Source organism: Molossus molossus, unplaced genomic scaffold (assembly GCF_014108415.1).
Source record: "Molossus molossus isolate mMolMol1 unplaced genomic scaffold, mMolMol1.p scaffold_m16_p_1, whole genome shotgun sequence".
Classification (NCBI taxonomy): domain Eukaryota; kingdom Metazoa; phylum Chordata; class Mammalia; order Chiroptera; family Molossidae; genus Molossus; species Molossus molossus.
This window is the reverse complement of record NW_023425344.1, coordinates 184,088,888-184,113,597: the sequence shown is the minus strand read 5'-3', so window position 1 is coordinate 184,113,597 and position 24,710 is coordinate 184,088,888. Positions and strand designations below refer to the sequence as shown.

General features: G+C 36.5%; 1 protein-coding gene across 1 annotated transcript in view; it reads left to right on the top strand.

Moving 5' to 3' along the window:
• SLC30A4 (solute carrier family 30 member 4) overlaps nt 1-24,710 on the top strand; it is a 32,702-nt gene that overhangs the window by 2,399 nt on the left and 5,593 nt on the right. The window contains exons 2-5 of the mRNA XM_036240763.1: nt 6,542-6,688; nt 21,497-21,650; nt 23,301-23,502; nt 24,197-24,302. Of these exons, the coding sequence (XP_036096656.1) occupies nt 6,542-6,688; nt 21,497-21,650; nt 23,301-23,502; nt 24,197-24,302 (609 nt within the window). The remainder of the gene's footprint in view (nt 1-6,541; nt 6,689-21,496; nt 21,651-23,300; nt 23,503-24,196; nt 24,303-24,710) is intronic.

Below are 24,710 nucleotides of genomic sequence, written 5' to 3'. Positions count from 1 at the left end.
TATTTTTATATCAATAGAGTAAGAAATACAATTAATATTGTGACTTGTGCAGGTGTGCTTCATACATATGTGTATATATATATACACATACACACACATAAATATATGTATAACTGAAACAAGTTTTATGTCATGTGATGTTTTCTAATAATTTTATAAATTATGGTTACACCCCACTTAATTGATGTCATGATCCATAAGTAGAGCAGGGTCTGCAGTTTGAAAAACACTGCTTTATATGGATTGCCTTTTCCCAAATCTTTTCTTGGCAGGTTTCTTATTATTCATGTCTCATCTCAAAAGATAACCTCTGAAAGACCTTTCTAACTAAAGTAAACATTGCTTCTCCCCTGTTCCCTCCACAACTTTAAAAGCCCTCAACATCTGCCCTGGCTGATTTGGCTTAGCGGTTAGAGCGTTGGCCCACGGACCAGAGAGTCTCGGGTTTGGTGCCCGCTAAGGGCACGTACCTTGTTTGCAGTTCATCACATCAGTGTTTCTCTCTTTCTTCCTCCCTCTCTCCCTCCCGCTCTATCTGAAGATAAATGCAAAAATGTCCTCGGGTAAGGATAAAAGAAAAAGCCCTCAATATCTGAGATTATCTTTTTTGTATATTTCCTTGTTTTATATTTATATTTACTTGTTTAATATCTTATCTTTCTCCACTGAATTCCCAGCACCTAGAATAATGATTGGCACAGAGTGGACACTCTTTAATTTTTGTTGAATTAAGTTTTACTGTGTTAGAGAATTATAAGTGCTTCAGCTGTCAAGAAATTGAAAGACAAGCCCTGGCCAGTTTGGCTCAGCGGTGAGCGTCGGCCTGTAGTCCAGAGAGACCCAGGTTCGGTTCCCACTAAGGGCACGTGTCTCGGTGCAGTTTGTCCCCAGCCCTGGTTGGGTCAGGGCCCTGCGGGAGGCAGCCACTCAATGTGTCCCTTTCATGTCAATGTTTCTCTCTTCTTCTCTCTCCCTCCCACTTTATCTGAACAAAAAATGGAAAAGTGTCCTCAAGTGAGGATTAAAAAAAAAGAAGAAGAAAGAAATTAAGACAAGAGTGAAGCTGTGGTCAGATAAGGCATGGCGTCAGCAGACTAAGATTCGATGACTTGCCCAAATTTACATAATGTAACTTGAATATTGAGTTATTCAGGCTTAGTGATTTTTGAAGTTAATATTTAGTATTTGAAGTTAAAAATCACATTAGTCACAATTTTTCTCTATAAAATTAATTTAGAGTTTATTTTGCCTTAAGATATAATTGTCCTGACTTACCATTTTATAAATCTCTCATTTGGCAAATGTTTTGTGAAAGCCACAATAAGCATTTCCTTTCATATACTCACTTTATTTTCAAATACGAAATTTTTTGGTTAAATAACACAGAGATGCTGGTACTTAGGATAGGCATTAACAATATTGTTTAGAATGTTATATAGAATTAAATTGCATATAGTACAACACTTATTAAAGTGTGTCAAAAGGACTTAGAAATAAAGCATTTTTTATAAGCATAATTTTTTATTTTTTTATTTTTTTTATCCTCACCCGAGGACATTTTTTTATATATATATTTTGTTCAGATAGAGTAGGAGGGTTTTTTGTTCAGATAGAGTAGGAGGGAGAGAGAGAGAGAGAGAGAGAAACATCAACGTGAAAGGAACACATCGAGTGGTTGCCACCCATATGACCCAACCAGGGCCAGGAACAAACTGCAACTGAGGTGCGTGCCCTTAGCGGGGACCAAACCCGGGTCTCTCCAGACTGCAGGCCAACGTTCTAACCGCTGAGCCAAACCAGCCAGGGCGTAAGCATAGAGTGATTTTAAAAATGAAGTAACTTAAAGATCTGAAAGAGGAGATGATTTTGAATCTTGGCTTTGCCACTAACTTACTCTGAGACCTTAAACAAGGTCCACTCTTCCTTCCACTCAGCCAAGTGTTTTTTGAATACTTACTGTATGTCAGGCACTGTGCTGTGTGTTCTGGATATACAATGGAGAACAAAACTATTATGATCCCTACTATCTGAAGCATTTAATGGAAGACAGATATTAACCAAACACACAAGTAAATTTAAAATTCAAAAGGTCTTAAATGCTACAAAGGAAAAGAACAAGGAACTATAAGAAGACATAGTAACCACAGACATAGTTTAAGTATGAGCCAGGTACAGTTAAACTGGGAAAAAAAAAAAAAAGGAAGAATAGTAGGAGTTATTCTAGCAATGAAGGCTTTTAAGCAGTGTGGCATGATGGGATTTACTTTTTTAAAAAGATTACTCTGGCTCTTATTTGGAGAATGGATTGGAGGGTGCAAGAATGGAAGCAAATAAACTATTGCAGAGGTCCAGACAAGAGATGATTATGGCTTGGACTAAAGTGGATGGAGAAAAGTGTACTTACTAATTGAGAAACATTCTAGAGGTAACGTTCACAAATTTGGCTAGTGGTTTGGATGTGAAGGTTGATGGAAGAACAGAGTTAGGAATGATTCTGGAGTTTCTCACCTGAGCAGCTAAGTGTATGGAAATGTATATCATGTGTGCAGCAGGTAGAAAATACAGAGCTGGATTTAGACATGGTTGTTTTAAACATGTTATCATATGTATGTGAAATAGCTAAGTAAATATGTCTAGTGAGCATATGAGTCTATAGTTCAGAAGAGAGGTCAAGGTACAGATATAGTATGTAATGCCAAGGGAATGGGAAAAAATCACCTAGAGAGCCCAAGTCTGGAGGAACTCCAACTTTACAAATCAGGCAGAAGGCATCGGGTATCCCAGAATCCAAGAAAAGAGAGTATTTCAAAGTGGCAGTAAATAAGGTGAAGCTGCAAGAAGTATAATAAGATGAAAATTAAAATATCCTTGAGGTTTAGTAACAGAGTTATTGATTGCTTTAACAGCTGCATTTTTATTGGAAGTGAAAAAGATTAAAAAGTGAATGCAGCCCTGGCTGGTTTGGCTCAGCAGTTGGAGCGTCAGCCTGTGGTCCAGAGAGTCCTGGGTTCAGTTCCCACTAGGGGCACGTACCAAAAAAAAAAAAAAGTGAATGCAACCAGACCTCCAGGTAAAGATGGCAAATGAACTCATGCATCTAACTGTACTCTCTCCTGAAGCCTCTCTTAAACTACAATAAAGGGATTTATATATCCACACAGATGTGGAAAACTGAAGAGGAGACAACAGCAACACAAATTTGAGAAACTAGATAGGAAACTGATATAGGAGGTAACTGACTTAATAGACCCAACAAAGCCAACTTCTAAGCAAGCAGTAGGGAAAGCCAAAAATCAACCTAATATATCAGAAACACATAGAGGACTTACTCAAACACAGATTACTGGGCCAGAGTTTCTATGTAAGTAGTTCTGGGATCGGGCCCATGAATTTGCATTTCTAACAAGTCCACAGCAGATGCTGATGCTGCTGGTCTGGGGACCCCAGTGAGAACCTCTATACTAGTGAATCCTAAGTAGACCCAGAATTGGTTGCACCAGATACCCCTAGAATTGTGGATAAAGAGGAAGGCTAAAATAAGGAAATTTAGTTAAAACCTGTTTGAAGACAGAGTCAGATATAATAGTATACTAATATAATTAGTATTCAGAGAGAGAAGATCATGTATCCATGAAACAAGAACAGGCTGCTTTATAAAAGAAACTCGGGATAAAACAAAAACAAAGAGCTTTTAAACAATAAAAACATTAAAAATTTTTAACTCCACAGGAAAGTTAGATGAACTAAGGTGATCTTTGACAGACTAGAGCAAAAAAGTAGATATGGATAATAGAGAAAATAGGCAAGAAAATTAGTATATTAGTCTAAACTCCAAGTAATAGGACTTTGAAGAACAGAGAAAGCAGAAGGAAAGAATTCAGCAACATATAGTAGTCCCCGCTTATCTGCGGTTTTACTTTCCACGGTTTCAGTTACCCGTGGTCAACCATAGTCCAAAAATATTAAATGGAAAATTCCAAAAATAATTCATATGTTTTCAATTATGCAATGTTCTGAGTAGCATGATGAAATCTCACACTGTCCTCCTCTATCCTGCCCAAGATGTTAATCATCCCTTTGTCCAGTATATCCACACTCTATACCTTACCTATCCTGATAGTCAGTAGCCTTGATTGTTGTGGTATCACAGTGTTTATGTTCAAATAACCCTTACTTTACTTAAAAATGTCCCCAAAATGCAAGAGTTGTGATGCTAACAATTCAGATATGCTTTATCATAGGTATGTATGTATAGGAATATAGTATATTATAAGGTTCATTACTATCCACTGAGGGTCATAGAATGTAGAATGTGTCCCCTTCAGACAAGGGAGTATTGCCGTAGTTTAAGAAATGTCCCCAGGCTCGGCTGGTGTTGCTCAGTTGGTTGAGCCTCGTCCCATGCACTAGGAGGTTGCTGGTTCAGTTCCCAGTCAGGGCACATGCCCAGGTTGCAGACTTGATCCCCAGTTGGGGTTGTGCAGGAGGCAGCAGGTGAGTGTTTCTATCTCCCTCTCCCTTCCTCACTCTGAAATCAATTTAAAAAAATGAGAGAGACTGTCCCCAGAACTGAAGGGCATACATTTCCAGTTCAAAAGAGTCAACAGAAGTCCAGCATATTGGGTACGTCATTATGAAATTTCAGAACATGGGGAACACATCGTTATCTATTGCTTCTGATTGTTTTTGCACAGGGCAGAGCTCCAAGTCAAGTCAAACAAAAACAGCTTGGCAAGTTTGGTCTTCCAGGGAACCACCAGACAGGTCAAATAAAGACAGTGCTCTGGGAATGGGGCTTTTAAGGAGCTCCAGCCCCATTCTATCCCTTGCAGTGGCTTTCACACTGAGGTTTTCATTGTGATTGCTGCTTTTTGGTTTTCAAGGTTACTGAAAAGCTGGAGAGGGGGAAATGGATATAAGGCAAGTTAAAATGCCACCGAGCTCACTATTCTTACCAAGATTCAGCTATTTCCCTTGAAGCAATGCTTCCTGTAATAGCCTTTGGTTAATTTCCAGAGTTCCAAATAAGCTGATTTGAATAATTTTTGCCCGTGTTCTTATTGCTTTCATGGAGATGATTTTCAGAGGTCCTGACTCTGCTATTTTTGCTGATGATGGCCAACATGTGGCTCTGTAAATTTAGGTTAATTAAAATCAAGTAAAATAAATTCACTTCCTCAGTTGCACTAGCCATATTTTAAATGCTCAAAAGCCACATATGACTAGTGGCTACTATATTGGACAATGCAGATAGGACATTTCTATCATCTCAGAAAGTTCTGTTGGACAATGTGGCTTTATTATCCTCATTTTATAGATTAGTAAACTAAGGCTCAAAAATGTTAAGTAACTTACTCAGAGTCTCTGAGATTCCAAATCCCAATGTTATTAACTACCAAGCTTTATTTTCTCTCAGTTATTTCCATATTTTTCATGTCAGGGAATACATAAAAAATGATACTTGTATAGAGCACACTGGAGTAAATGGATATGACTACAAGATCACTAACCCCAGTTCTGCTGCTCTGAGCTCTGCACACCCATCCTAGAAATAGGGGGATCAGCAACTCAGCACATATGTGGCTTTTGAGCATTAGTATGTCAGGACACCCTGATCATGAAGTTCCATTATACATTATAACTGATTCTCAAAATGTAGTTCAAGACCAAAGCATCAACATCACCTGGTAACATGTTAGAAATGTAAATTTTCAGGCCCCATCCAGACCTACTTAATTGAGAGTGGGGTCAAGCAATCTGCAATTTAACAAAACTTCCCAATGATTTTGATACACAGAAAAGTTTGAATACTCGGTATTATATTATAAAAAGCTTATTTAATGAATGATGCTAGGAAAATTATATAACCATAATGGAACAACATATATTATGCATACACATGTGTGAGTGTATATATACACATACATATATATAAAATGTCTGGAAAAATCAATATAAAATTTTAAATTATGTATTCTAAATACCACCTTTTATCCCGCTATTAGGAGACATTGCTGTGTGTATTCAAATGAGTAAGTTATATTTGTCTTTTGTTTTGAACTAAAGGTACATTTTATGAGTTTTTTCTATTTAATTTCAGGTTCAAACCCTCCCAAACAAGTGAATATCTACCTTTTATTTAGTTTTATTGTAATATTTAGATCTTGTGGCTATTAATTTCACTATCTAATAGTAGAATTAGTTGGTTGAATAAAAGCTGCATTGTTAAAACACAAAATTTCTCTTTATGTGTTAGCCCCCAGTTTTGTGGTTCTTAACTTTTTAAAGGTCATTGACTCCTCCGAGAATCTCTTCATAGAAATGGACATTCTCACTAGAAAAATTAATGTTTTAATTTTTAAATTAATGTATGCATATTTAATGTTTTGCATAAGATTTCAGGTACCTTGATTTCACTGTAATAGGATAAAGATGTAGTTAGAAGCTCGTGTTTTGTAGGATATTACATATTTTGGGCTTTATTATATTTGTTATTTTAGTTAACTTATTCCTTTAGTTAACTTATTCCTTCTTTCCAAAGGTGGATACATTGCAAATAGCCTAGCAATCATGACCGATGCGCTTCATATGTTAACTGACCTCAGTGCTATCATATTGACCCTGCTTGCTTTGTGGCTGTCTTCAAAATCACCAACCAAAAGATTCACCTTTGGATTTCATCGCTTAGGTAGGTGATTGGGAGAGTTTTTTTGTGTTTTTTTTTTAGTTTATAAAATTTTATGGTAAAACAACAATGAATTATAACCTTTGATTAACTGAAATCTTTCTGGTGATAAGCCTGTTGAAATAGATGAACAGAGCAAATAAAATTAGGTGAATAGTGTTTATTCAGATACATATCTTCCCATGTACTGAAGTTCAGCCCAGTCAGCTAAACAGTTTACACATATAAAATTATATGGTAAGCATTAATTTTTAAATGTTTCCCTATGGCCCTGGCCAGTTTGGCTCAGCAGTTAGAGTGTTGGCCCTTGGACCGATGAGTTGTTGGTTTGATTCTGGTCAAGGGCAGGTACCTCAGTTTTGATTCATCTCCGGCCCTGGTCAGGTCCTGTGGGAGGCAACCAGTTGATGTGGCTCTATCATATCGATATTTCTCTCCGTCTCTCTCTCTTTCTTTCTCCCACTCTATCTGATAATAAGTAGAAAAATATCTTTGGGTGAGGAATAAAAACAAACAAACAAACAAATAAATAAAATGTTTCCCTGTCCTGAAGATGTTATCAGAAAAAAGCTTACCTTCAGTTTATTGAATCAAGCAAAACTGTGTGAGTTTAATTCATTAATGAGCATTAGCTTCTTTCTTTCACTTCAGATTATTTCAACCAAGGCTATGGTATAGTTCAGATTTTAAGCACTACTATAATACATATAACATATACTGTGTGGCTGACCTCCATTGAGGCCATTGTATCAACACAATTCTGTAAATGCTGACAAAGATTCTTTGCTTGACCACACTTCAGTTAGTCTCCTGAACCTTTTCCCAATCCCATCTGTGCACTTCCTTATAAACTCTTGTTTTAGTAAGAATGTTGCCTAAGCCAATTTAAGAGAACTTCCCACTCTAGATATCCTACAAGTTATCCTTCAGGTGATGTCTCATCACTCTGGCCTGTCTTCAACAAGAATTGTTAGGTCAATTTAACCAGAATCCCCCTTATTCTGGTGTTCTGCTTAGTAACTTTCCATCCACAGACTCCCACCTTGCTTCTTGGCTATAATTTCCCACTTGTCCATGCAGTATTCAGAGTTGATCCCAAACTCACTCCCCCACTGCAAAATTCCATTGCAGTGATCCCCATACCTATCTCAATAGCTTCCCCCCTTAAATAAAGTCTTCTTTACCATGTTTTAACAAGTGTCATTGATGTTTTCTTTTCAACAGTGAACACAAAATTTTATTTTCCAATTTTTAACATATTAATAATTAAGAGAGGTTAAAATCATATATAATTATATACAGCTGTATATGATTCTTGCTGTGTTACTGTTTTTAAACTTTTTGCTTATTTTTAAAATACCTATGAAATAATTGCCTTAACTATTATATAAAGTGCCATATGACCACATGTCATTTGCTCAGAACCCAAAAGTTGACATGTAGGTAGCTTCAGCAAAACCTGTCTTAAAGAATAAGAATTAACTTATTGTCATTTCTTTTTGTAGAGACACTGACACTCTTGGCTAATATATCCATCAGTTCCTCCCCTTCTTTGTTACTTTTTGGCCCAATATTAACTCAGCATCTAGGTCTTCTAAAATTTAATCCCTGCATCTTCTAGTATATAACTGAACATTGTAGCTGAATAGCTATAGTCCAAGTAGCTATTCAAACAGCAGGTTGGGAAATTATCTGGCATCTCTACCTCTTGAGAGCTAAAGCCCTAAGTGAGGTTTTTCTGTTCTCTATTAAGCCACTGCATAATGCATTTGGATGGATTCCTAAAAGAAACCTCACTACTTTGCAACATATTATACATTCATTTGTTAATTGATTGAGTTGGGGTTTTTTAACAACTTTACAGTTACTTTCAAACTTGCCCTGGCCTGGTGGCTTGGTTGGAGCATATATATATACATTCATTTGTTAATTGATTGAGTTGGGGTTTTTTTAACAACTTTACAGTTACTTTCAAATTTGCCCTGGCCTGGTGGCTTGGTTGGAGCATTGACCTGTATACCAAATGGTTGTGGGCTTGATCCCTGGTTGGTGCACACACAAATAGGAGGCAGCGATCATTGTTTCTCTCTCATCTCTTTCTCTCTCATCTCTTTCTCTCTCATCTCTCTCTCTCTCTCTCTCTCTCTCTCTTTCTCTAATACATATATTTATTCACACTTTACTGTAATTTAAACACCTGCTATTTAAGATCTGAAACATTGCATCCTGGAATGGGGATTTTTACCCTCTAGCACTATTTAAGAGAGTACATTTCCCTTAGTTCTGTGGTATCTTGACCTCTTTTAGGATATAGAGCCCTTGGAACTCTAATGAAGTCAGTGGCATTCTACCCCAAAAGCATGCAGTAACAGAACATAGAAAATCCTACATATAATAAGTTAAAAACCAATAATCATGAAAAGTCGATTAAATATCAAAGAAGTACTTAGTATTTCTCTAGATAGTCACTTTGTTTCTTCATAGATGATCAGCACTCTGAAAAGATGAGTGAAAATATAACTGACTGCTCCTATCGTGTCTGAAAATTTCTACAGAAAGTCAGATCTTTCCCTTTCCTTGAAAGTGCTAAGTTCAAGATGGTGGAGTAGATATCAGCATTTGAATCCTATCTCTCTTGAGAGTCCATTGAAATAAAAAGTACCAAAGAGAAACCAATGTTGGGTCACCAACAAATAAGAAACTTCCAGAAACCTCTGGAAGTTAGAAAGTAGATGGGAGTGGGTTGAAGGAAAAAACAAGCCAAGAAGCTGCAGCCTAGTACAGTGAGCTAGGAACTGGATCAGCTCAACAGATTTCTAAAGAAGGCTTGGGACAGAGATGATCAGAAGTGAGAACTGGGGCTGAAAACAAGGAAAATTAATTGAATGACTAAATAAGAAACTGTTTCCACTAATTCACTGTACTCCTACCTTCCTTTCCACCCCCACCTCCACTCAAGCAGTCTGCACTTCACCCCCTGTAGTTCTTCTAGAAAGTGAAATAGTTCTTGTAGAAAGAAATTGAACAAAATGTTTGGGGAACGCAGGAGCTTCTAATATGGATGTTGATTCTCCAAAAGAAGTCTTTTTCATACTAGAATCAGGGTTCTGCAGCCTCTAGCTTGGTTTTTCTTCTACTCACCCTAAAACACTTGCCCTAGTCTGCCCTGCCCTACCCCTTATTAGTAATCATTTTAGTTAGCTGATGGCTTATCCTTCTGGCATTTCCTTTTTACAAAGGATACTTCCCTTGTTCTTCTGCACTGTATGTGAATGGACAAGCAAGGACTTTTCAGCAAATGAGAAAAACCAGCAGCATGAAAGAAAATGAACGAATTAATAGAAAACTTAGTCCTAGAGAAAAGGGAATTTAAGGAACAGAAGAAAATGTTTGAGATTATTTTAATATACTCAGAATAATGAAACAGTAAACTATTTTGAAACAGAAATATATTAAGAAAAGCTTTTTGAAACTGAACTGTTACTGAAATTTTAAATTTTTTTCAATAGGACTAAAAAATTTAATCAAGAAAGTCTCCCAGAATATAACACAAAAAGATAAAAACAGGAAGAAAAAGTTACAAACTACAAAAGAACAATCTAGGAAATTCAAAGTCACTATTAAGATTCAACGTCACTTCAGTAAAAGAGAACTTAAAAGAGAGTAACTGCTTAATGGGTATAGAGTTTCTTTTTGCGGTCATGAGCATGTTCTGGAATTAGTGATGATTGTTGTACAACCTTGTGCTTATACTAAAAGCCACTGAATTTTACACTTTAAAATTGATAAAATGGTGAAATTTATCTGAATTTTTAAGTCATTTTAAAAAATAAAAGGAAGAGAATTGTTAAGATATAGATGAATAGGTATTTTCCAGAACTAAGGAGAGACTCAAGCCTTCACACTAGAAGGGCCTTTTGGGATCTTCTTTGTATTCCAAAGTCTTATGAAGCAATATCTAGATACAGAACTTATTTTACTTATTCTGTTCTTTGAAGTAATGATGAAAGTAAGAAGAAAAACTTGCAGTGACTTGGGGAGGATGAAAAAGACACAAAAGATATGTAGAATTGAATGAAGCTATAAACCAAAGCAGTGGCTCTCCCTGTGTTCTGCAGAAGACTACTGCTTCATGAGTAATCTTGAAGTTCTGTGGGGGAAGGTATGTTTACATTGGACACATTTAAATAATGTGCCTCTTGTGACTTCCAGTACCAGGACTTGGAGACTCAGGTCCTGAAGAACACTGCAGAAGGAATCTCCTTAAAAAGCTTCTGGTTTGTTACTGTTGTTGAATTTTGTTTTGTTTTGATGGCACAGGGGGTAAGGCCAGTTGTTTTTTTCTGTTTGTTGATTTATTTTGTAAATATGTAAAATTTTTTGCAAAAGCAAAACAGTATTTTTAAAAGAAAAGATTTGTAGAAAAGTCTTCCTTTCATTCTGTCCCCTCCAACCCAGTCTCCCACCCCATTGCTTATTAGTAGCCATTTTAGTTTCTGGCCTATCCTTGCAGCATTTCTTTTTGAAAGTATAAGAAAATATGTACTATGTATGTTCATATCCTGCTCACTGCCACCCTTTCTTATGCAAAAGGCAGCATACTGTGTACCCAGTTCTAGACCTGGAGTTATGTAGTAGTCTGATATTAGTAGTATCAATTCCTAAATTTATTTCCTTTTTTGTTTTCTCATAACACTTTATACATGCCTAATAGCATTTATCACATTTTTATAGCTATTTTTATGCAACCATGTCTCCTTCTAGACCATGAATTAAGTAGGGACAGGAACAGATAATATTAAAATTTATTTGTCTTACACTAATAAGGGCTGTATACAAGACTATTAATCTAATTGTTGCATATTCAGGCTAAGTAATTAAGGATATGAAAACTTTGAAACAGATAATTTAGTATAGCTCATGATCCTCAAATCATTTGTGTTTGGGTTAAGTTAAACCAGTTTCCAAACTGGGATTAGGTGTATTTTTGAAATTCGGGATTAAAATATTGGGGACTTGAAACTGTGGTCATGTTTACAGACTAGACTATACAAATTTATTTGATCTATAATATAGCTGGGTGGTACAGCAGCCTGACTTATAGGTCCTTTAGACTAATTAAGAAATTTGTCAGAGGCCTGGCCAGTGTGGCTCAGTTGGCTGGGCAATGTCCCATGCACCAAAAGGTTGCTGGTTTGATTCCCAGTTAGGGCACATGCCTGGGTTGCAGGCTCAGGAAGTGTGCAGGAGGCAGCTGATCCATGTTTCTCCTTCTCTTCTTCTCTTCTTTCTCTCAAAAATCAATTTTAAAAAATCATTTTTTGAAAAAGAGAAAGTAATCAGTAATCAAAGACTGGTCCTATTTATTTTGGTAGTTACCACTTTTAGAGTTGTGTGGTTAAAGCTTCGGCTCAAATCTGAGATATGCAGTTTTACTGGTTATATGACCTTTTAGAGAATCATTTAAGTTTTTTTAATTGCGAGTTTCTTCTGTAAAATAAGTATGACAATATTTGTATTACAGAATTGTAAAAACTACACAAGGTAAGGTGGTAAGGTATAAAAACCTAATAGGGTACCTGGCACAGAGTAAATTTCCAATGTTAGTTTCAGTCATCTTTTTCTTCCCTCTTCTACCTGCCAGTATATAATCTTGCTGAGATTTTTTTCTCTCTCTCAAAATGACCCATGCTCCTAAATTGCCTGCCTTCTCGTCTCCCCATAATCAGAATTCTTATTCTCTCAGCATAACTCTTACAGCTAGGTAGTAGGAGAAAAGTAAGATGATTCAACCTAATGATTAAATAACAATTTTAAAAGATGTGCTTCTTTTTAATCCTCACCAAGGATATTTTTCCATTGCTCTTTTCAGATAGAATGAGAGGGAGGGAGGGAGGGTGGGAGAGAAACATTAATGTGAGAGAAACATTGATTGGTCACCTCCCACACGACCCCGGCAGGGGCTGGGATTGAACCTGAAACTGAGGTACTTGCCCTTGACCAGGAATTGAACCCAAGACTCTTCAGTTCCAGGGCCAACACTCCGGCCAGGGCAAAAGATGTGCTTTTGACTAGGGTCTTTGGTAACATCTTTGGCAATACAACAAAATTTATTTTAGCATGCGCTGTTTTAAAAAGAACATTCCCTTGCTTGCTTGATTGCTTTTATCCTTCTCTGTGGATTACAAGCATAATTGACTTTATTTATTGGTTTTTCTTTTAGTTCTTGGGCTGAAGAGGCTGGATAGATTAGATAAAGATAGTGATCATGTGAAAGAGACTGTAAAGCAGAGTTGTCTGTGTTTGAAATTAAAAGCAAGATACACACTTTGGTAATGCAGATCATCAGCCTAGTTTAGTGGCAAAGTGACAGTGCAGGAGTTTTTCATAGCAGTGTGTAGTTCTACTGAACAAAGGCCTTGGCAGATCTGGCTGGTAATTATTGTCCTGGGGTAGGTGTATGATTATAATGCTAATTCTACGTAGTTTGTTATTTTATTCCCTGATGCTAAAAGAGGAGAAAGTATTCAGCTAAAAAAATCTCTTCCCCCATACAGGCAGCCAAAAAAAAAAAAAAACCAACCTCTTCTCTCTAGTTAATGATTCATTTTAACAACTTCCCTCCCCCCCAGCATGAGTTATGCCTACTCATTATTCACATCTCAGTGAGAATTAATTCATATCACACAAACATCTATAGGAAAAGAATAGGTACTTCCTAGAATTCAGAGTTTTTATTGAGGCAGAAGAAGACATGAGTGAGGTAGCCAATGGTGGATAGCCAAAAGTCAACTTGGAGTACTGGGGGCACCTTGGGTATGGATAGAGTTGTGAGAAGGCAGAAAATAGGAGATCACTTAGAATAGGAGGGGAGAAGATTAAAGACAAACTTTTCGGTTTAGCTTGACATTCTGGTGGCAAGAGGGTCCACTGAAAGTCCTGTATTATGTCGTTAGCCTGAGTGGCATCAGGTTGTCTGTGGCTGAGTTGAAATACAAGTATTAGTTTGGAAGTCCTAGGCAAATCCAGTACAGCTCACTGATTTTTCTTCTGTTTCCTTTTTATCTTCTATTGGAAGAAGGTACAAAAAGAGAAATAGAATAAAAGGAAGTGGAGAAGAAAATTATCTCTACTTTTCTTTTCTATTGATTTTTATAGACCTCTGAAATCTGTCATTAGATGTGCACTCTATATAGTTCTTTGAGGCAATAGAAAGACAAGTGTTATATAATTTCTGGGAAATGTATTCATTACAGTAAAACCTTGATATAATGAACTAATTTGGGTGAGGGGGTAACTGTTAAAGCTGAAAGTCTGTTATATAATAGATTTTCTGAATGCATGTTAAAAAATGGACAAATTAGTTTACCTGTTTTTACTTATGTAGACACGTTGTATAATTAAAATTAAGTATGTATGAAAAGTTTAATTTCATAGAAAAGTTTTCTATATATATTACAGTAATTTTAAATTTATACTGAATAGGTTTAGTAAATTTGTGTATTCACCAGTCACCATGAGTAAACAAATGCACACCTGGGGTGTGGCTTATCGCATGTGGTAACACCACCAAAACGAGTTAAAACTGCTGCAGAAAGTCCTGACACGAGACAATGGAACCAGTTACTGCCTGCATTGTGGTGTGATCACATGCTAATCATTCACCAAACATTGTTTATGAGCGGTGACTCTTGGATTTAAATATGTAGACTATAGTTGTGGACATAGAATTTATTTATGTTGGCAAAATTACTGCAGTGTTTTATCCAACGTATAGCCTATTCGCTAAAATTTGTAAAAAATAAGAGTGAATTAATAGCAAAAAAATAACCTGTCAATTTAATTGTAAGCAAATCTTGGTTAGAAGCACTTTAGAAATAACAGGGTATTGGCCAGCTGGTGTGGCTCAGTGGTTGAGTGTCCACTCATGCACCAAGAGGTCACCAGTTCAATTCCTGGTCAGGGCACATGCCCAGGTTGTGGGCCAGATCCCCAGTGGGTGCCGTGCAGGAGGCAGCCAATTGATGTTCTCTCTCATCAATGTTTCCATCTCTCTCTCTCTCCTTCTCCCTTCTTCTCTCTCTAAAATCAATAAAGAAAAAAAAATTTTTTTAATAACAGGGTGTTAATTTTCACAGATGACATATGGACCGGAAATTCTGTCCATTATAACTGAAATTCATTAGATCTGATCCATTAAGTCAAAGTCCGTAAAATCAAGGGTTCACTGTGTTGGCATCACAGCATTAGCAAAGTTAACGGTTATGATAGGTCGGTACATCTAGGCAGCACTTACAAAAAGCAGATAGTTAAAGCAGCTTGTTACTCATTCACAGAATAGGCACTCAATAGTTACCTGTTCAGTGAATGAATAATAATATAGTGTGGAGAGACAGGCAGTAAATATGTACGTAACCACAACATAATCATAAATTGCATTAAATACTACCAAGAGAAAGAATAAGGTACTATAATGGAGAATAACAAAGGAGGGTAGAAAAGAACTCAGTATTTTTCATATGAACTTTGAAACCTCTAGTCTTGGCAATTAATAGATGTGTTAAAATGTACAGTAAAGCCCGGCCAGTGTAGCTAAGTGGTTGAGCATTGACCTATGCACCAAGAGGTTACTGGTTCAATTCCCGGTCAGGGCACATACCCAGGTTGTGGGCCAAATCCCCAGTGGGGGGCATGCAGGAGGCGGCCAGTCGATGTTCTCTCTCATCCATGTTTTTTTTTTTTTTTTTTATCCTCACCTGAGGACATTTTTCCACCTTTTGTTCAGATAGAGTGGGAGGGAGAGAGAGGAACGCAGAGAGAGAAACATCGATGTGAAAGGGACACATCGAGTGGCTGCCACCCGCACGACCAACCAGGGCCGGGGACAAACTGCAACCGAGGTATGTGCCCTTAGCGGGAACCGAACCCAGGTCTCTCCAGACCGCAGGCCGACGCTCTAACCGCTGAGCCAAACCGGCCAGGGCTCATCCATGTTTTTATCTCTTTCTCCTCTCCCTTCCTCTCTCTCTAAAATCAATAAAGAAAAAAATGTACAGTAAATATTTTTTATATTTCATAGTACCAGCAAAACTTGATAATTATCTATGTTTTCTCCCATTTGTATCTCTTACCATTCATTGGCCATTCAAACCAGAACTGTTGATTTACACTGTGTACAAAATTCACGGTGTATTTTGGTTTAGTAAACCACTGACCATAAATATTTGTTTATATTTAGCTGAATAAACAGACCCAAGTGATGTTATAACAAAAAACACATATTCTCTTATCTTACTTCCTCCTCCAGTGCTAGTTCAGACACTGGAGTAAATTAATTATTTGTGTGTAAAGTAGTAAAATATATTAGAACTACTATAATAATAAGTTTTCTAGAATTTCCATAGAAATCTCTTCCAAGTTTTTTATTTTTGCTAAATTTCCATGTAGTCAAGTTTACCTAAAGTTAATGTGGTAGTAACTTTCACAGAAATCTAGGGTTTCAGTTGTGAAAGTTCCTGGATCTCCTTTAGAAAATGAAAAATGTGTATATATTATGCACTCCTTTTGTCTTGAAAAACTTTATTGTACGTTTTGTGGCCAGAGACCAACCCAGAGCAAAAATGAGAAGATTCGAGCAAGGCATAATTTCATTGTTGATTGAAAGTTTCCCTCCCTGTTAAATGTTGTAGGGGGGCCAGGGGCTATCTTGCCTATGTTTATCTGCATTCCATCATGTTAAAAATACTAGGGGGAAAAAATGTTAAACACTAATTAGTCCTGTTCGTATTTCACCAAAGTTTAATTTATTCACAATGAAAGAGCTTTTTGTTCATTTTATCAGAATAAATCGTCATATTACTACAATTAGGATTTTTAACTATGTAGTATTATATGTGCCTTATACTTCGCAATTATAAATCTCAGTCCTAAAAATCTACTTAAAATTTTGGTTTTTTCTTTTGCATTTATCAGTTTTCTGGCTAGAAGACATTTTTTCAGGTAATTGGAATAAAAATAGCAGATGAATGAATGTCTCTGCTTTTCACCAGGGAAACTAAATGTGAGGTACATTCCTTATGAATTGCTGGAAAAGGGATATCATTGATAGCAGTATCTTAATATGGCATTGGGGAATTTATAGGAATCAGCTGAATTCCATTACTCTTCATTGTAGGCAAGAATTGGGATCCCTTTTTATGCTACTCTCTTGGGTGAAAACTGTGTTGTAGAAAACTGCATTTTCGCCCTGGCCAGTTTGGCTCAGCGGTTAGAGCATCGGCCTGCGGTCCAGAGAGACCCGGGTTCGGTTCCCGCTAAGGGCATGTACTTCGGTTGCAGTTTGTCCCTGGCCCTGGTTGGTCGTGTGGGTGGCAGCCACTCGATGTGTCCCTTCACGTCGATGTTTCTCTCTCTCTCTCTCTCCCTTCCTCTCTCTCCCTCCCACTCTATCTGTACAAAAAATGGAAAAATATCCTCGAGTGAGGATAAAAAAAAAAAAAAAAGAAAACTGCATTTTCAGCTCCTAGTGGGCTGGGAATCCCCCTTGCCAAAGAACTCTGTTCATGCTTTAGTTTGATTTTCATTTTACTTTATTTTGAAGGTGGTTTTGCCATTATCTGGGAGTTCACAAGTGTTTAGGTAAATTCTCACTGGGAGGTAGGCTTTCCACATTTAGCACATCCATGCCACATATGCCCAATTCATCTGAAATATCATATGATGCCCACTATGTCTGAAATATTGCATGGGACATAGTTATACTAAAATATGTTTTTTTAATCTAAAAGCACATTTAACTGGGCATCCATTATTTTATCTGGCAGACCTACTAGCATAACTATATAACTTAACATTCAAACCAAGACACTTTTGAGAGTGAAATGGGGCACTTTTAATAATTATGCCAAGACAAAAGCATAAATTGGGACTATCTTGGGAAAACTGGAAAGAATGGTCAACCCAATAATAGGGGGTTTTGAAAATATTTTAAATTATTGATTATAGATTTTCATATGCAATCACATTTCTATGTCATTAATATAAATGTAAAGTATTGCTTTATAATATCATATTTAAAATTTTGATTGAGCCCTGGCCGGTTTTGCTCAGTGGTTAGAGCATTGGCCCATGAACCTAAGGGAGTGGGTTCGATTCCCAGTCAAGGGTATGTACCTGGGTTGAAGGTTCAATCCCTGGCCCAGGCTGGGACACATGCAGGGGGCAACCAGTTGATATGTCTCTCTCACATCAATATTTCTCTCTCTCTCTCCCTTCCTCCCTCTCCCTCCCTGCCTCCCTCCCTCTCCTTCCCCTCCAGTCCCCTCTTTCCTTTCCCTAGAAAGCAATGCAAAAGATATCCTCCAGTGAGGATTAATTTTAAAAATTTGTAGATACCCATTTTAAAGAGAAAGTTCTTTTTTTGTGAGTAAAATGACACCAACACTAGTACATGAAATTTTAGTTTAAATTTTTTAAATTATTTCTCCTTTCTTTATATCATTTATGTATATATTTTACCATCAGCAGTTATAACTTAAGAAATTCATGTGTTTTCTGTTTTGTATTCGGCTTAATTCTTCTCTTTTATCCTATTTACTTTTTGTTTGGGATTATTAAATAAATACAGTATTCCACCTTATCTGCAGGAGATATATTCCAAGACTCCCAGTGGATAGTATCTAACCCTGTATATACGGTGCTATTTCCTATACACACATACGTATAATAAAGTTTAATTTATAAATTAGGCACAGTAAGAGATTAACAACAATAAAGAATAATAAAATAGAAAATCATAACAATGTACTATAATAAAAGTTATATGTATGTGGTCAACTTCTCTCAATAACTGATCTGATAACAGAGAACTACTGAGTGACTAATGGTTGGGGAATGATTCACATCTTAGGTGGGATGCACTAGGGCAGTGTGAGATTTCATCATGCTGCTCAGAATAGTACACAACTTAAAACTTATACATTGTTTATGCCTGGAATTTTTCATTTAATATTTCTGTACCAAGATTGTAGATAACTGAAACCACAGGAAGTAAAACTGCAGATAATGAGGGACTATTATGCATATTTAGCCTAACCTTCTTAATTGTATAGCCTTTTATCTTACCTTTCTCAACCTCACTTCATTCTAAAAATGTATCCACAAATATTTAAATACCTGCTACCTGCCAGTATGTTGTTATCATTTTTTTCCTCAGCAGAATGGTCTGCCGAGTGCTGTAGTAAATATGACATGGAATGTAACTTGGTTGTATCCTCAGGGAGCTTCAAGTCTGGACTATGGTTGTCTCCTCACAGCTTTGTATATTTCAGTTGGTCTTTTATCAGTCTTCTTCAGCCTTGTGTCTCTTTTGAAGTACGATTGATTATTAGTATGTCAGGAAGAATAGGTGTACCGTGGTTTTGAATAGTAATTTTGTTGTTGTTTTTGTCTTATTCCAACATTTGTTCTATTAATGCACAGAATTTTATTGGAATTTCATCTAAATGAGATGTCTTCAGGAAATAGCTTATAACTTCTAGATACTTTTTCTGTGTTATAGTTATAGGTTGGAATAAAAGTATATCAAAGCCCAATATACTGAACTGCCTGGAACCTTTGAGCAATGAGTCAACCCAAATAACAGTGTTCCAGGATTAATGTCTGGTATCTCTAAAAAAAAATTTTTCTTTAAAAGTATTTTCTTATTTTGAGTGTCAGCACTTGTTTTATATAATAATGTTAATAATAATATAGTGCAAAGTCATCCCTGTCTCACTCATTCTCTTCATAACCAGTTTTTTTTATTAGTATTTTGTACACTCTTCTAGAGATTGCATGTACAGATCATTATTAATATATATTCTTTTTTCTTTTCACACAAATGGTAACATCATACACAGTTGTGTACTTTGCTTTTATCACATAACTCTGTATTTTAGAGACTATTCCTTATCGGAACATAAAGAGCCTTATTTATTTATTTATTTTTATTTTTTTATTTTCTTTTATTGATTTTAGAGAGGAAATGAGAGGGAGAGATAGAAACATCGACAAGACAGAACATCAGTTGGCCACCTCCAGCATGCCCCCACACTGGGGATCAGGCCCACAACTTGGGCATGTGTCCTGACCAGGAATTGAACCAGAGACCTCTTGGTGTATGGGTCGACGCTCAACCACTGAGCCACGCCAACCAGACCTTATTTATTTTTTATACCTGCATAGTATTCCATGTTATAAGGCTTCTCCTAATCACTTTTTAAAAATATATATATGTTTTTATTGATTTTTTTAGAGGGAAAGGAAGGGAGAGAGAAATAGAAACATCTGTGTGACAGAGAAACATCAATCGGCTGCCTCCAGCACACCCCCTACTGGGGATCAAGCCTGCAACCTGGGCATGTGCCCTGATTGGGAATCAAACTGGGACCTCTCAGTCCATAGGATGATGCTCAATCCACTGAGCCACACTGGCCAGGCTACTAGTCACTTTTTTATTGTTTTCAATCATTTGCTATTCTATGCAGCGCATGATACATAGCTTCATAACACAACCTCATTTTGCATATGTGCCACTCGGTTGGCATGAGTGTATGCCATTCCTAGGAAAGGAATTCCTGGGTCAGAGTACACTCATGAGTACTTGCATGCATGAAAATGTGTTTGTTTTCATTTAGTCTAAAGGTAATACATGTTTGTGCTTTAAAACTTAAAACATTCCAAACATTACCAAAAAGAATTAAGTGAAAAATAAATTCTCTAAGCTCCTACTCCCACTTCCCAGATGTAAGTAACACTTTCTTGTCTACCTTTCTTGTAGTTATCAATTTGTCTATTTTTTTCTTTTTGTATACATAAATGGTTGTATGGTATCCCATTATATGTATATACCATCATTTATCCATTAAGTTCCTTATCGGTAAACATTTAACATATCTCCAGATCTTTTTTTATACTACCAATAAAGCTACAGTAAAAACCCTTATAGATATCTTTGCATACATATGAATGTATTTCTAGCAGACAGATTCCTAGAATCAAGGAATACATTTATTTTAAATTTTGATTAGTTTTGCTGACTGCTCTCCAAAAAGATATTCCATTTGATCCATCCACCACTATATCTTTCCTGGCTATTATCAAACTTTTTAATCTTTGCCAATTTAGTAAGGGCCAAAAAGGAATTTTATTCTTACTTGAATATCTTATATTATGTTTGATTTTGATAAATTGGCCATTTCTGTTTATTTTCTGTATATTACTATTTATGTCCTTCACCTATTTTTCTGATGAGTTGTTCACTTTGTTATGATTTGAAAATATACTCGTCTGCTAGGAAATTGGTCTGTGGTCATGCGTGTTACAAATATTTTTTTCTCTATTTTTCATTTTTTTATCATGTGTGTGGTCTATAAATAAACATATTTGACCCTAAAGGGATGAGGGGGAGGATAGTGAGTGGTGGGAGTGAATTCAGATCAAACTACCAAACCCTTATTAAAAAAACAACAGTATAATTGTGTATGTATACACACACACACACACACACACACACACAGAGAGAGAGAGAGAGAGAGAGAGAGAGAGAGAGAGTATACCTGAAACTAATATGTCAGTTATACCTCAGTTTTTTTAAATGTTCTGCATCAAACTATTTAAAAAAATTTTTTTAAGAAAAACATGATAAATAGTGCTTTTATCTTCTTAGAGGAAAGGAGATCTAAATAAGTAAAAGATTGTACAGTATTTAGTTTGTATGAGGTGTAATAACCATGTTGCTAATACATTTGTTTTTTATATTTTTCCCTCCAGAGGTTTTGTCAGCTATGATTAGTGTGCTGTTGGTGTATATACTTATGGGATTCCTCCTATATGAAGCTGTCCAAAGAACTATCCATATGAAATATGAAATAAATGGAGACATAATGCTCATTACCGCAGCAGTTGGAGTTGCAGTTAACGTAATGTAAGCTCTGTTTTAAACATTTTTTAATAAGCTTTACTTTTGAGAGCAATTCTTAGGTTCACAGCAAAATTGAGGGGAAGGTTTAGAAATTTCCCATATACACACTGCCCCACACATGCACAGCCTCTCCCATTATCAGCATCCCTCCCCAGAGTGGTACATTGTTATAGCTGATGAACCTACACTGAATACATCATAATCACCCATAGTTTACATTAAGGTTCACTCTTGGTGTTAATATGTTATTTGGTTTAGACAAATGTATAATGACATGTATCCACCATTACAGTAGCATACACTTTATATTGTTTTCACATTAATATTCTCAAATACAGTAAACTTAGAGGCTATTATACATGCATTCGTTAATATGCAGTGATATTTTAATATATTTATAAATTCTATAGTACATCAGTTTTTCTTATAAATGTTAATAAAACACTGTTGGATTTGTATATTTCTCATTAGTTTGCTCAGGTATACTGAAGTTTGACTAACAATCAGGAATTTAAGTAGGACAACCTTTTTTAAAAAACATTTTTCTTTATTGATTTGAGAGAGAGGGAGAAACATCGACAAGAGAGAATATCAGTTAGCCACCTCCTGCATGCCCCCCACTGGGGATTGGGCCCACAACCTGGGCATCTGCCATAACTGGGAATTGAACCGGCATCCTCTTGGTGCATGAGTCGATGCTCAACCAGTGAGCCACACCAGCCGGACTTTTTTTTTTTTTAATTTTTATAATTCTTTCATGTTGAATTTTTTTTTTAAACTACCAACTTTTTTCCTAAAAACTGAAAATTTTAAGTTATATACATAAATCATTTGGATCAGGGGTCAACAGACTTTCTGTGAAGGGCTAGATAGTAAATATTTAGGCTTTTAGAGCCATACAGTCTATTTTGCAGCTATCCTGCTGTTATAGAAAAAAAGCAACCACATTCAATATGTAAACAAATGAGCATGACTATGTTCCTATAAAACTTTATTTATAAAAATGGGCTATGGGCCAAATATGGTCTACAGACCATGGTTTGCCAGTCCATGTCTAGTGATTTCTCTTTGTACTTAGAATAAAATCACAAGTTCTTACCATGGCCTTTTTAATAAGATCCTATATACCACTCCAGCTCATCTTCTAGAACTCATTCTCACTTTATTCTACCACAGTGGCTGCCTTGCTTTTTTTAAGCACATAGAATACATTTGCATCTCAGAGGCTTTGCCCTGTTATTCCTTCTGCCTAGAACACTCTTCCACCACAACTTGCCTTCTAATTTCATTTAAGTCTCTGCTCTGATGAGATCGAAGAGAGGCCTTCTCTGACCATTCTCTCATTACTGCCCATCCCCCAGCAATGTTTTACTTTTCTTCGAAGCCTTCTCATTGCTTAGCAGTATATTAGATATTTATTTGTTTGCTTCTGTGCCTTCCCTACTAGAACATAAGCTCTCTGGGGATAGGGATCTGTCTGTCGTAGGCACTCTTTTGATCCCAGCTACTAAAATAGTACCTGATACATAATAGGTGTTCAAATATTTAATAAATGAGTTCCATGTTGCCTCATTCATGTCTGATTAGTCACAAATATTTTTATCAATAGCATTGATTAGGAAAAATAATAATGATTTCTTTTATTTTTAACAGAATGGGGTTTCTGTTGAACCAGTCTGGTCACCATCATGCCCATTCCCACTCCCTGCCTCCAAATTCTCCTACCACAGGTTCTGTATGTGGACACAACCATGGGCAGGACAGCTTGGCAGTGAGAGCTGCATTTGTACATGCTTTGGGAGATTTGGTACAAAGTGTTGGTGTGCTAATAGCTGCCTACATCATACGATTCAAGGTACTATGATTGCTAATTTTTCTATTTTAAATACATTTAATTTCAACATTAAATTACAACTGATTGTGTTTTATCAATATACTGGACTCCAGTGCCACTTCTGTTCATTTTGCATTACTGCAAGTCTAACTGAGCCACCAGTCTATATAGCTCTTTTGTTGGTACTGCACACAATGGCATCCCATCACGAGGTAACTTATCTGTAGCTGGCTTTGGTAGTGCCCCCACTGGAGAACTCAATTTCAAGCCTTGTTACCCACTGCCAGGTTCTGGAGTGTGCATGCAGTGACAGCCAGAGATGTGGGTTCTAGTGTTGGCTCTGCAATTAATGCTTTGACCTTGAGCAAGTCCCTCAACTCTAAATTTGAGTTTCCTCCTCTTTAACATGAAGAGCTTAAATCTGATTGATGACTACTAAAACTCCTAACCCTGATATTCTGTGGTTCTGGATGGAAGGCTTAGAGAAGGCATGGAGGAAATAACAGAACAAACCATTAAATTTCTTAAAATAGATCCCATGAGGAAAGACATTTAAACAACCCAGGAAAGAGTTTCTCAAATGCAGTGTCCAAGTTTTAAAGGTATTCTGCAGTCCTGCTAAAGAACAGGGGACAGAGTATGCCTTACTTTGCTTTACAGTCTGTTTTATGTCTCTCAGTATTTAATCACACAATTTTGATCTGTCACCTCACAGCCAGAATACAAGATTGCTGATCCTATATGCACCTATGTGTTTTCATTACTTGTGGCTTTTACAACATTTCGCATCATATGGGACACAGTAGTTATAATACTAGAAGGTAAGATCTCACTGATATCCCCATTCTGGATGTATCACTTCCCTAAGTCAGATTGGGGGTCGGAGAGATACTCTGCAATAGGAGTAGTGTCTTGTCTTTTTTCACTGATACTAGGCTGTAGTAACACCATCTTACATGTATGTAACATATAAGAATTCATGCACTCTCCCATATGTTACCCATTTGATCCTTATAATAGCTAAGAAAAGTAGGTAAGGCAGACATGATTATCCTCCTTTACCAACAAGAAAATTGAGGTTCAGAGGGGTAGCATAACTTGTTAAGGCCATGCTGCTAGTAAACTGTGGAGCTGGGACAAGAATGCAACTTTTTTTATTTTAATTTTTTTATTATTATTTATTTTTATCCTCACCCAAGGACATTTTTCCATTTTTTTGTTCAGATAGA